We start from the raw sequence: 13,948 nt of genomic DNA on the forward strand, positions 1-13,948 counted from the left end.
ACTGATACAGACTTTTAAATGCAATTATGCAGCCACAAAGTGCAGAGCATGCAAGTGTCCTTGAATTAATCCCTTTATTTCTGAGACACATGGGGAATATAAAAGACTTACTGCAATATCAGATCAATCAGGGGTCTAGGTTATCACAATGCTATCACAATAGTTGAAATCTATGGCTTCAAGGGTGGGTTTTAGTTATCACTATTGGGGTACTATACACTGCCAAGTTTGAATGCTCATCCCATGGGGATGTAATTTGAGACACTGGTAGTGCTGCAAACTGACTGGTCCTACATTTCTGTGGTTGTTGTCCCAATCTCCCATCATAACTTCAGCAGGAGATTGGAGGGACCCCAGGAGAAATGGCCTTAATAGCGATTTGCAGCCATTTACACCAGGTCTTCAGGTGTTCCGTCAAACTCCCACCAGAGTAACAGTGGGAGATTGGCACAACCCCCACTGAACTTCAGGGTCACTGAATTCTTCCAGACATCCTCTGTCCACACAAGATGAGTGACAGGCAGGCCAAGTCAAATATGAAAATCTTTCTTGTCTCTTAAATGGGGAAAATCCACTCATCATTACATTCTCTACCACCAGAAAAAAAGAACTTGCATTTATATAGCACTTTTCATGTGCTTAAGATGACCTAAATGCTTCACCACCTACAAATTATTTTTGAAGTGTAGTCACTGTTGATATGTAGGCAAACACAGCAGCCAATTTGTGCACTACAAGGTCTTACTGATGGGTTTACAAAGGTCTTACAAACAGCAAATGAGATAAATAGGCAAATATTTGGTTCGTTGGTGGGGTAAATGTTGGTGTGGATACCACGAGAACTCCCTTGTTCTTCTTCAAATAATACCATGGGATCTTTTACGTCCACATGAATAGGCAAACATGTCCCTGGACTAACACCTAACCCAAAAGACACCACTTCAGCACTCCTACAGTACTGAATTGAAGTGTCAGCCTGGTGCTGGAGTGGGGCGTGAACAAATAACCTTGAGAGGTGTGAGTCAAGCTGATTCCTCAGAAGCCAACTGTGAATCAAAAACCTCGACCCTAAGCTCTGGGATTCCCTCCCTAAACCTCTTACCTCTCTCTCCTCCTTTAAGAGGCTGCTTAAAACCTACCGCTTTGGCCATGCTTTTGGTCACCTGTTCTAATATCTCCTTATGTAGCACGGTGTCAAATTTTGTTTGATAACACTCCTGTGAAGCGCCATGGGACATTTTACTATGTTAAAGGCGCCATATAAAATCAAGTTGTTGTTGTTTTGTAACTTGCTAACCTCCATCAGCAGTATCCAGTTTCTGAATTGTGCATCTATCCAAGAACGTTCCAGATAATGAAGCTGTATAGTCCAGAGTAGCGAGTGTTTGCTGTAGCCATCAGTTGAATTTACTGAGCACTTAGTCCACTTTAACAGAAGATGATCAATAACAAGACTGACGTCTTCGTCAAACATCATTAAAGAGCCTGGGATATGTATAGATGCTGCTTTCTGCCCGCCATCAATGTGGCTTTGATGTTTTAATCAGCAAATTATAGTACTGATAATGAGCTTTGCTCTTTCAAGGAATACTGAAGGCTCTTATTAATGAATACTGATCGCACAAAATGATCCCCTAATCTGAGATGGTTTTTATTGATTTATTTTATCCCAACATCTGAACAGTGAAAACAGTATTGTAGCTTCATGATTTACACTTACAGGCGCTGACAGCCAGCCATCATAAAACATCCAAAGTCTTTTGGATTACCATGTGACTTTATAATCTCAAGTCACTTGCTGCCTAAAGTCATCTGCTACAGTACAGAGATTGCAGTTGAGGGGGAGAATCTGGAAAACATCCAGGGAGGAACAATGAGCGATTGATATCCATTCACATTCAAAATCTGTTTGTCTCCTTTCCTCAGCTGCACCATCAAACCCACAAATCTTCAAATAGTTATGGATAGAATCTTATTTTTTTAGCCATGCATTATAAGGAAAATATACACTAACCTATCATCAATTGTAGGATCGTTCTTATCTAAATTATGCCCTTAGGGAAGATTAAATTGTTGATAGATTATAATGAGTTATAAAGGAGCTCGTCTCATGAATTAAGTTAAAATAGTGCATGCTCCACAAAGAAGTGCACAGTTTGGTTCAGCCTCAGGACCTTTGTATTGTTACAGCTGATACTGCAGTGGATATATTTTTTAAGAACATTTACTTTAAAACTAACAATTGATAAAATTGTTCCACTTATACTGCAGACTGCTCACTATAAACAAAATGAACATTGGCAATATTAGTGGATGAACATTTAACATCTTTCTATGACATTTCTTTGTCTGATATTTTAGTGAAGGTTTTATTCCATTTGTAATATTAGGTTACCACCTAAACTAGAGGAAGTCCGTCTGAAGGCGTTAAGGATTCATCCATTGATATTGCCAAAAGCAATTTTCTCAGTGCTTTCATCTGGTATGTGTAAAGGGCTGACTGCTTATTGTTGTCATCAAATTTTATATTGGTTATAATCTGTTTAGCAATGAAGTTGGTCAGCTAAAGTACTGCACCAATCTGAAGATCAGCGTGGGAATGGCTCCAATTGTTCCTATACACAGGGGAGCCACTGATGGATTATAAAGTTAAATATTTATTATAGGCCAGTTTAAATTTTCCCCCAAAAACAGCTTTATAAATATATGACTGAAGGCTCACAAATATATATTTTTAGATGTAAACTATTGTACAGCAGAAAGGATGACAGCTATATAACATAGGGTGATAGCATAAACAGACAAATATATAATATAAACATTTTCAAGTCATAAATATTTTGTGATCTACTGTTTTTCTGTTTGTTTACACATCATTGAGGAAAATACATTTTGGAAATAAGAACAGAGAGGGGAAAGGTACCTTAAATGGTAAAATTTTAAATGGAGTAGAACAGAGGGATCTTGATGTACAGCTACACAGGTCATCAAAGGTGACAGTGGAAGTAGCAAAAAAAGACAGTCAAAAAGGCAAATTGAGTCTTTGATTTTGTATTTAGAAGCATAAAATGCACAAACAGGGAGGTAATGTTGAACTTATACGTACAAGTTAGGCAACAATTGGAATACTGTGTACAGTTTTGGGCACTCCATTATAGGAAGGATCTAAAATCGATGGAAATGATGTAGTGTAGATCCACAATGATGTTACCAGGGATGAGGAGTTACATTATGAAAAGAGATTTGAAAAGTAAGGGCTCTTTACACTGGAGCAGAAAAGGCAAGGAGTGCCTGAAAGATTCTTCAAGATTATGAAGGATTATGATAAGGTAAACAATGGTAGGTTGTTTTCATTGGTTGGCAAGACAGTAATGAGATGACACAAATTTAAAATAGTCACATAAAGAATTAAAGGGCAGTTATTAGAAAAATTCTTTAAGCACAGAGTGGTTAGAATGTGGGAGTTTCTGCCACAAACCATTGTTGAAGCAGAGTCTATTAATTATTTTAAAAGGGAATTAGATAGTTGAAAAATATTTGAGGAATATTAAAGAGTATGGAGAGTTGGATTAGACTAGGTGGCTCTTATGGAGAAAAACACCAGCACAGACTCGGTAAGCCACATGGCCTGTTTCTGTAGTGCAGCATTCCGTTTTTTTGTGCATGTAACCAACAGACCACTGCAGCATTGTGAATTTCAATAGCAAGATACAATTTCACAGAAGATGGGTAAGTATAGCGCTAATTCATACTTGCCATTGGACAGCAAGTTTTCCAGTAACGCAAGCCCAAGTCAAATTACAGGCTACAAGAAAAATCAGGATGGTAAACAGTTCATAATCAACAATTTCTGAAGAGAATAGTGACTGACCTTAATTCCCAGTTCTATGTTTTCCCCGCCATAAACATCCATTCCAGGGTCCAGCAGGCCAATCTCACCAAAAAACAATCTATTCACCACAAAAGAGCATCCAATCATGGCAGGAGTCCTGAAAAAGAATAAGAGATATATCATTCTTTGAAAAAAAGGCAGAAGGACTGTCCTGGAAATCACAGGCTAACATTTGTCATAAGAGATTAAAGGTTTTCCCGAAGAAGTTCCTTGTGAAACACCTAGAGGAGCATGAAATTATCTGAGCAAGTCAGCAAGGCCTTCTGGGTGGAAGATGATGTTTGACAAACCTTTTTGAGAAGGTATCAGGGTTTTTGGATGAAGAGAAATCTATGGACGCTGCTTAACTTCAGCAAGGTTTTTGATACATTACGGCAAAGGAGACAGAGTGGTCGTGCACGGAACTGCATCGAAGTGACAGAATGTGACTAAAGGTCAGTGCTGAGACTTTGCTTTCAAACTATAAACCAATGATTATAAAGTGGGGAGGATGCAGACAAAACTATCAGTCAAGAGCTGGTTGATCAGATGCAGAGTGATCTGGACAGATTGGGAAGTTGGACTGGGAAATGGCAAATTAAATTCACTGTTGACAACTGCAAAGAAATAAGATTAGGGAAGGAGATGAAACATTGGAACTATAAACTAAATGATGTTCGTCTACAACACAGGAAAAGGATTTGGGGGTATTAGAGGACAATAATTGAAACTATTCAATTATGTTGTGTTAAGTAAGGCCAATAGAATATTGAGTTGTATAGTGCATTGAACGGAACACAAATCATAGGATGTGATACTGAGCCTACACAGGGCAATTGATCATCCCCATCTGGAGTAGCGTGTGCAGCTCTGGTTGCCATATTATAGCAAGATGATCATGGAAACAGAAAAGGTATAGCAAAAAGCTACCCATTTAACACCTGGCATACGACACTTAAGCTGTAAGGAGAGACTACAGAAGCTACTTCTTTATACCAGAGAAGAGGCGACTGAGAAGGAATTCAATGATTGTATTCAAGATCCTTAAGGTTTTTGACAAATTTAATCCTGAGATATTGTTTAACCTGGACCCAAGAAAGGCAACAAATTGGACATAGGATGAAGTTAAGAAGAGGTAAGGTGAATGGACAGATAATATATAACTACTTCACACATAGGATGGTGAATGTTTGGATTGGACTGCCCAGGATGGCAATCAAGGCTGAAAAGTTCAGTAATTTTAAGAAGGAATTAGACAGGCAATTGGTGCCAAAATTAATTGCAGATTTTTGGTCATGAACTGTATATTGAGTTTTTGAACCAGATGGACTGAAATGGTTTTTTCGGGTCCTGTACATTTCTATCAATTAGGACGCTCCATAAAATGACACTTCATCAACTATTTATTCTTACAATCATGATAAAGATGATGATAGAAACCAGCAAAGTTGATATGTTAGTAGTACATCTCCTGTGGTGTTGCACAGTGTTAGTTCAGGATCTGAAATACGATCTCTGATGTTTACCACTGCCCCACTGCAGCCTGGACTCAGTAATGGTTTAGCCATCACTATAACACAGTAAATCTACTGAAGCAATATATCACATGACACAAGGTAAAATATTACACACCTTACCTTACTAATACTATTTTTGATTGGCTCAAATATCCCACTGACTAAATGCAAATGAATCAGCACAGTTAGCCCCACAGATAATGATCACTTCAGCCAATCACCATTTTTGCCCTATGGATACGTGATCCTTATGTAAGGTGTCATGTTACCAGAACATTCGAGATGCAAGACTTTGAATTATACATGAGTAAAGAGGTGTCATTTGCTCAATCCATACAAATATTTCCCTGCATGCCCAAGAATGAACAAGTCTTTTGGTGGCAGCTGAGATTGTGAAAGGTTGACATACATTCTGGCAAACTGGCTCATCTCTATTTAAACCTCCCTCAAAACCATGCACATCTTTGTGGTCTGTATGTTTAAATCTTTTAAGAACCATTAGATTGGTCAATTGAGATCAGGAATTTGCTACATTAAGATCTATAGGCCTGAACTGCATCCAAATCACTAACTATTAGCACAGATGTTGCTCAGGGGCAGCCTGGTCATGCTTTTATTTTGTTAGCTTATCTCTCAGATTATATTCTTTTGTTGGGATACATCCATCTATATATACATATAAAATAGTGGCCTACGTTTTCCAATTGTAATATCAATGGTATTACAGTAGCATGAGGGAGCTGTGCACTATTACAGTGTGGTAGGATTCCCCAGAAGTCCAGGAGTTCATCGCTTACACCATGTGGTCCTACAAGTTTTCTTTCACAATAACACTACCTATATGAATAAGAAGTAATTCCACTCTCCAAATGTACATCTAAGTTGCGACTGACAGCACCGCATTAAATAAGTCAGTGCTTGCTTCCCAGAGAGCTGCCACGAGGCCTTCGTTTTAAGGCAGTCTACTTTCCCACCAATAATTAACCCTGAATGACACGACCTAGTCAAGATTCTGGCCGACAAGGCTATCGTCTGAAACCATAGTTGGTGACACCTCAGTGATATCTCTGGACATGAGTTGAAGTCAGGTTAATGAGATGCATGCATGCACCCAAGTAATCATCAAGCACACCACTGGGATGTTGAAGCAGCACTTCAGGTGCCTGGATAGTTCTGAGATTGCCCTGCAACAGTCCAGCTAAGGCTTCAAGAACTGTTGTTGCGTACTGCATGCTGCACAATCGCATCCTGCAAAGAGGCATTGGCATGGAGGCACTGAGGAGATGGAAGGTCCCGAGGTGCATCAAAGTGACCACAAAAGGGAGCAGAAGATACCTGACGAAATTATAGAGCAGAACCCAATGCCAGCAACGTGGTATTCAGGACACCTTTCCTTAACTTGCAAATGTGCATTAACAGTTTTGTCTACATCTCCCATTCCCTCCACAAATACACTTTCATCTACAGTCTCTTAAATCTCCTGGACAACTCAAAAATATCATATTCATGCAATCTGATGATATATGTTTGCAAACCTTTGCAAGATCACATTGTACACGTGGCTTCAATGCAAATAAAGTTTAATATCATACCATATCATGTTTGCTTCCACAGTGCTTTGCTTGGTGACTGTGTGAATGAATACTTAAACCTAGCTTCGTGCTTCCTCTGGCTGCTAGCTCAATGAACAAAAGAATGAACTTGTATTTTTATACTGCCTTTCTCATCCTCAGGACACCCCAAAGCAGTTCACAGCCAATGAAGTACTTTTTAGGTGCAGTCACTGTTGTAATCTGGGAAATGTGACAGCCAATTTGTGCATGGCAAGGTACCACAAACAGTAATGACATGAATGGTCAGATAATATGTTTTGGTGGTATTGATTTAGGGATAAATTTTGACCGGGTGACTGGAAGAACTACCATGCTCTTCTTTGAATAGTACCATGTGTTCTTTTACATACACCTGAGAGGGCGGATGGGACCTCCATTTTATGTCTCATTCGAAAAGTGGCACCTCCGACAGTGTAGTACTCTCTCAGTATTGCACTGAGTGTCAACCTAGATTATGAGCTCAAGCCTCTGGAGTGTGGCTTGAATCCATGACCTACTAATTCAGAAGCAAGAGTGCTACCAATGAGCCAAGGCTGACATAATGGCAGGAGTGTGTGAAGTGTTTGGCTGCTGTGAGTACATATAAGATAGAGCGAGTAATAGCATATGATATGAAGTGCTGGCATGTCCAATTGTACCTGGGCCTGATTCTGCTTCCTGTGAAACACTTAGAGGAAGAGAAAATAAAGACAGGTTACAATGGTGTCCTACTGAGCGACCATCATGTACACCTTTCAGTAAAATGAATGTTGTGGTAATTGGCTTCAATATATATCTTTCTGACAGTAAGTGAATGTGAGAATAAGATGAGAAGGAGGGGCAGCAAAAGGTTATCACACACCCTGAGCTATGGCAGTGATCCTGCTTCCTCATCTCCAGCACCATCTATGACCTCCTGCGACAAAAATGAAGCATTTTGTCCATGATAGGCAAATTCTTTCTTGCTGATCACAGCGCACAAAGGGTTAAAATTATTGTAACTGGTTTGTGAGATGTAGAGAGTGTACATTACGGCTTGTGTTCTGAAAGCACTAATATAAATGGGTTATTTGCTATCATTGTCCTTGGATAGAGATGGATCATTCAAAGTGTTTGGAACAGATCAATGGGTTTCTGAGGAGAGGGTCAAGCCGTTCAATTACAAGAACCATATAAATGGCTGACTATCTAATGTACTTAAGAGAAATATAAGCCTCGATTTTAACCTAACCCACCCAGATGGGCCGGTGGTCCATTTTACACCCTGCCCGATTTTACTTTGACTTCATATTTTAATTTTTTATAAAATTACCAGTACTGTTGAAATTTTTTAAAAATGACTTTTTGACTGCCCCTTAAACTCACTCAGGAAATGACACATATTTCCAAACAGCCTTCTTGCAATGCTCTAATTACCACAGAGTACATGGCCTGTGATACAGGGAGCAAAGTCGTCTAATGTAATTAGATAGAGTTTCGGACAGAGTCTCACCCTGACTGAAATCTCATTCATTAAAACTTAAGCTACTGGAAGGCAGCAAGCAAAATGTGGCACTTCATTAAGAAATACATAAATCTCTGGGTCAAAACTAATGGGAAATTCAGCCACTTTCCAGCTCCAAGTGAAAAAATGGCTTGCTGAAAATCCCAAAGGTCAAATTTTAAAAGGTGCAGCTTGGTAGCTCGAGATAAATCTTACTCAAACTGCTTTTGTGCTGAAAATTACTTCTCCTTAGGATGTTATGGAACATTAAATACAGGCAGACAGTGGCTAATTTTTTTCCCTCTGTGTATAAATGCTGATGATTTACTATCTGGTGCCTCCAATGTGCCTGTACCACAAAGCAGTAGGATGTTAGATTGTCCCATGCTGAGTTCAATAATTACCAAGGAACCTATAAAAAAAATGAAAAAGATTAAACATGAAGATATGCCAAGTTGCTTTTAGGCATTATGCCATCCCATCTTAGTGCTTTCTTGATATTCCTTCTCTTACTGGTGAAAGCACTTACTATAAGAGTCGTGAAAATATCAGTCTATGAGAAGTTTCCTAGAAGTAAAGGGAATTAGGGGTTACGGGGAGCGGGCAGGAAATTGGACATGAATTTAGATTTGAGGTTAGGATCAGATCAGCCATGATCTTATTAAATGGCGGAGCAGGCTTGAAGGGCCGATTGGCCTACTTCTGCTCCTATTTCTTATGTTCTTATGTTCTAAGTGTTGCTCCACTTTTGTCAAAGGCCACATCAAGGATTAGCCTCAGTAATACTCCAACTTACTGCACTGTAGAATGATAGGAGTCACGGCCACAGGTCTGCAACTGTGATTCCTCCTACAGTGACCTCGAGATTTCAATAACATGACAGTTAGGAGTTGCCAGGTGGGCCTTTTAATTGTGCTATGGATATTAGGATAGCTTCTACTTCCTGGGGATTAAATTAACCTCAACTGGAAAGTCTAGACTTTAGAATGTTATAGCAAAGCAACAGGCCATTAAGTTCATCAAGTCTGTGCCTGTGGTTTTCTCCACATAAGCCATCTAATCTAATTCTACTCTCCTGATCAGTCCTCATATGGTTTAATATTGGTCTTTTTCAAGCAACTATTTAATTCCCTTTTAAAACCAGAGGCTTGGAAAGAAACAGGCAAAACACCTTAATCTCTGAGGCCCTCCAAACCTTCCTAAACCTGGACAGTAGGGTGGACCTGAAACTAGAATGTTTCCATAGCCTTCATGCCCACAGATTAAAATCCCCCTAGGCCTTTGCATTATTAGTCCTCCATTTCCAGAGCAAATAGATAATAATGTCCCAGACCAGAGCTAAGTGTAAGCTACCCATTCAAGGCTGACACACTTCCATCTTTGGAGACCTGTTCTTGAACTCCTACAGAAATGAGAGGTCTTTGACAATATCAATGTTGTACCTCACAACTAAGGTGTTAGGTGCAGGAGACCCATCAGGTTAGACTCAAAATTCTGATGAGGAATTGCCCTCTTCAAGACCTAGAAGGCAACCCACAACTTCTTAGAAGGTAGGAACATGCTGGTACGGCTACTCAAGAAGTCCTTACCCTGCAATGACAACTCTGAAGAATTTCTGCCCCACCACCAAAGTGGACCCCATTGGTCTCGCGGCGGACACAGAGGAATTCATCAGGAGAATGAGGCTCCGGGAATTCTTCAACAAATCCCAAGATTTCAGCAGCGAACCCAATGAGACAATCAATGATCCGGAACAGCAGACAGAGGGATCCGTGGTACAGCAACCGAAGAAGAAAGAGTCAAACTGGACTCCTCCGGAGGGTCGCTGCCCTAAGCTTGACATGTATGCTCAAGCTGTCAGGAAATGCGTCAATGCCAGATTCATCAGCCGCACTCACAAGACAGTCCAGAATGTCACCCGAGCACAACGCAACGCCATCGACGCTATCAAGATCAACCGCAACATCGTCATCAAACCAGCGGACAAAGGAGGAGCCATCGTCACACAGAACAGAACGGACTATTGCAAAGAAGCACACCGACAACTGGACAACCAGGAACACTACAGACGGTTACCCGCAGATCCGACCAAGGAACACACCCACCAGCTCAACAAACTGATCAAGACCTTCGATCCAGACCTTCAAAGCATCCTACGCGCTCTCATCCCATGTACTCCCCGCGTGGGAGACTTCTACTGCCTCCCAAAGATACACAAAGCCAACACACCCGGACGTCCTATCATATCAGGCAACGGAACCCTGTGTGAGAACCTCTCTGGATACGTCAAGGGCATCCTGAAACCCATCGTACAGGGAACCCCCAGCTTCTGTCGCGACACTACAGACTTCCTACAAAAACTCAGCACCCACGGACCAGTTGAACCAGGAACACTTCTCACCACGATGGACGTCTCGGCACTCTACACCAGTATCCCCCACGATGACGGCATCGCTGCAACAGCATCAGTACTCAACACCAACAACAGCCAATCCCCAGACGCCATCCTACAACTCATCCGCTTCATCCTGGATCACAATGTCTTCACCTTCGACAACCAGTTCTTTACCCAAACACACGCAACAGCCATGGGGACCAAATTCGCACCCCAATACGCCAACATTTTCATGCACAAGTTCGAGCAGGACTTCTTCACTGCACAGGACCTCCAACCAACACTATACACCAGATACATCGACGACATTTTCTTCCTATTGACCCATGGCGAAGAATCACTGAAGAGACTACACGATAACATCAACAAGTTCCATCCCACCATCAAGCTCACCATGGACTACTCCTCAGAATCAGTTTCTTTCTTGGACACACGAATCTCCATCAAAGACGGGCACCTCAGCACCTCACTCTACCGCAAGCCCACAGACAACCTCACGATGCTCCACTTTTCCAGCTCCCACCCTAACCACGTCAAACAGGCCATCCCCTATGGACAGGCCCTGCGAATACACAGGATCTGCTCAGACGAGGAGGAACGTGATGGACACCTACAGACGCTGAAAGACACCCTCGTAAGAACGGGATATGACGCTCGACTCGTCGATCGACAGTTCCGACGGGCCACAGCGAAAAATCGCATAGACCTCCTCAGAAGACTAACACGGGACGCAACCAACAGAGTACCCTTCGTTGTCCAGTTCTTCCCCGGAGCGGAGAAACTACGCCATGTTCTCCGCAGCCTTCAACATGTCATCGATGACGACGAACACCTCGCTATGGCCATCCCCACACCTCCACTACTCGCCTTCAAACAGCCACCCAACCTCAAACAGACCATCGTTCGCAGCAAATTACCCAGCTTTCAGGAGAACAGCGTCCACGACACCACACAACCCTGCCACGGCAACCTCTGCAAGACATGCCAGATCATCGACACAGACACCACCATCACACGAGAGGACACCACCCACCAGGTACATGGTTCATACTCCTGTGACTCAGCCAACGTTGTCTACCTCATACGTTGCAGGAAAGGATGCCCCGGAGCATGGTACATTGGCGAGACCATGCAGACACTGTGACAACGGATGAACGGACACCGCGCAACAATCGCCAGACAGGAGGGTTCCCTCCCAGTCGGGGAACACTTCAGTAGTCATGGACATTCAGCCACCGATCTTCGGGTAAGCGTTCTCCAAGGCGGCCTTCGAGACACACGACAACGCAAAATCGTCGAGCAGAAATTGATAGCCAAGTTCTGCACCCATGAGGACGGCCTCAACCGGGATCTTGGGTTCATGTCACGCTACACGTAACCCCACCAGCGAAAGAAAGTTATCTGTTTTTAACACAACGGGTCATTCTCTGTCTTTCTCTTCCTTTCGGATGTTTCTCTCTCTCTGTGTCTGTCTTTTTTGTTCTGGCCGTTTGTGTATTCGGTGGTCCTGTAGGTAACATCACTCTGTCTGAACACTTTGATTGCCTTGACAACGGGCAGTTGGAAAGATTATCTGTAATCACCAGGTATTGTTCTCTGACTATAAATGCAGTAACCTTCCGTGGAATCCCACACTTGCTCACCTGACGAAGGAGAAAGCCTCCGAAAGCTTGTGATTTTCAAATAAAACAGTTGGACTATAACCTGGTGTTGTGAGATTCCTTACATTTGTCAACTCTGAAGAAGGAAGAAGAAACACTCTCAAGACCCCCTCGAGGATTTCACCGTACCTCCACCAGGTTCAGCTTAGTGCTGGTCCAGTAAAACCAACACCCAACTCTCCAGCCAACAGAATGGCACCTCAAGAAATTCCCCACCACAGATAGTTGCCACAATCCAGCAGAAGATAACACCAGACCCACACCCACTGCCCGCCCTGCCCCACCTACCAGGACTGAGCAGACCAACAGAAGATAGTAACAGATGTGCTCACTCAAACCAGGAGTGAGAAGGCAAGTCTAAACACCAGAAGATAAACTACACTGAACCTACAACCTCTCAGAGCAGATCTAACTGTGATGACTTCACTTGGCTAATGCTGAACATCAAACACTGCTTAAACATAGTAACTCTTTGGGAGGTGAATAACTGTTGAATATTTAAAGGTAACATTATAAGCCACAGGCCTCCGAAAGATACAGGAATTGATGGACAAGGTTCACAGACTCTACCAATCACCCAATGATTTCGTTCGCACTGCGACTAGTGAGCGGCACAAGACCAGGCATAGAGGTGGGGAGCAAGTGAAGGCCGATCCTGCCTCACCACCCAGCTTTTGACAAGAAATGGTTGGAATACCTAAGATTCCTTGCTGTGGTATTATGACTTCAGTTGCTTTGCCATATATATGGTAATAGCTCATTATTTCCATGTTGATGATGCATCTGAACTCCACCTGCCAAGATTGTTGAGGGCATATCTGTGCAATTCAGAGACTGACGCAATTAGTTCTGTAGATATTAGTTACCCAGTTTTTGTTGTTTCTTTGCTGACAGATATCTGACTCATGGCTATGTTACATGAATGCTTGTACAGTTATACACTGAGATCCCCAGGAGTGAGAAAGCTGGTTGTGGGCTGGCTGTTTATACAAACTCAAATTGAGTTAGTTAAACCCACATACTTGCAGAAAGAGGGAATCATTTTCAAATTAATGGTCCAAATACTACACAACAAAAACAGAATCAGTGGACAAGGAGAATAGAGCTATGCACATTAAGGATAAAGGATTAATCACATTCTAAGTATGGATTGGCCATGCAGAATATAAGTAATCTAAGATTCTTCCTCATTATTTATTTTCCATGTGCATTAGAATTATGCCAGAGAAATGCCAAATAGATATGGGCATTATTTGATTACACACTGAGAGAGAGGGAGAAAGAAAAATTACATGGTGCCTTATCAAATCTCAGAATTGCTTTGAACTGTCATTACCTAAACAAACACAGCAGTCATTGTGCATACAACAAAATCCCACAAACAGCAGTGAGACAAATGACCAGTAAATTGTTTTTGATGATAGTGGTT

General features: G+C 41.8%; 1 protein-coding gene across 1 annotated transcript in view; it reads right to left on the bottom strand.

Moving 5' to 3' along the window:
* galnt17 (polypeptide N-acetylgalactosaminyltransferase 17) overlaps positions 1-13,948 on the bottom strand; it is a 305,543-nt gene that overhangs the window by 112,179 nt on the left and 179,416 nt on the right. Inside the window, exon 6 of the mRNA XM_068008148.1 lies at positions 3,872-3,989. Within this exon, the coding sequence (XP_067864249.1) occupies positions 3,872-3,989 (118 nt within the window). The remainder of the gene's footprint in view (positions 1-3,871; positions 3,990-13,948) is intronic.

This window comes from Heptranchias perlo, chromosome 28 (genome assembly GCF_035084215.1).
Source record: "Heptranchias perlo isolate sHepPer1 chromosome 28, sHepPer1.hap1, whole genome shotgun sequence".
NCBI lineage: Eukaryota > Metazoa > Chordata > Chondrichthyes > Hexanchiformes > Hexanchidae > Heptranchias > Heptranchias perlo.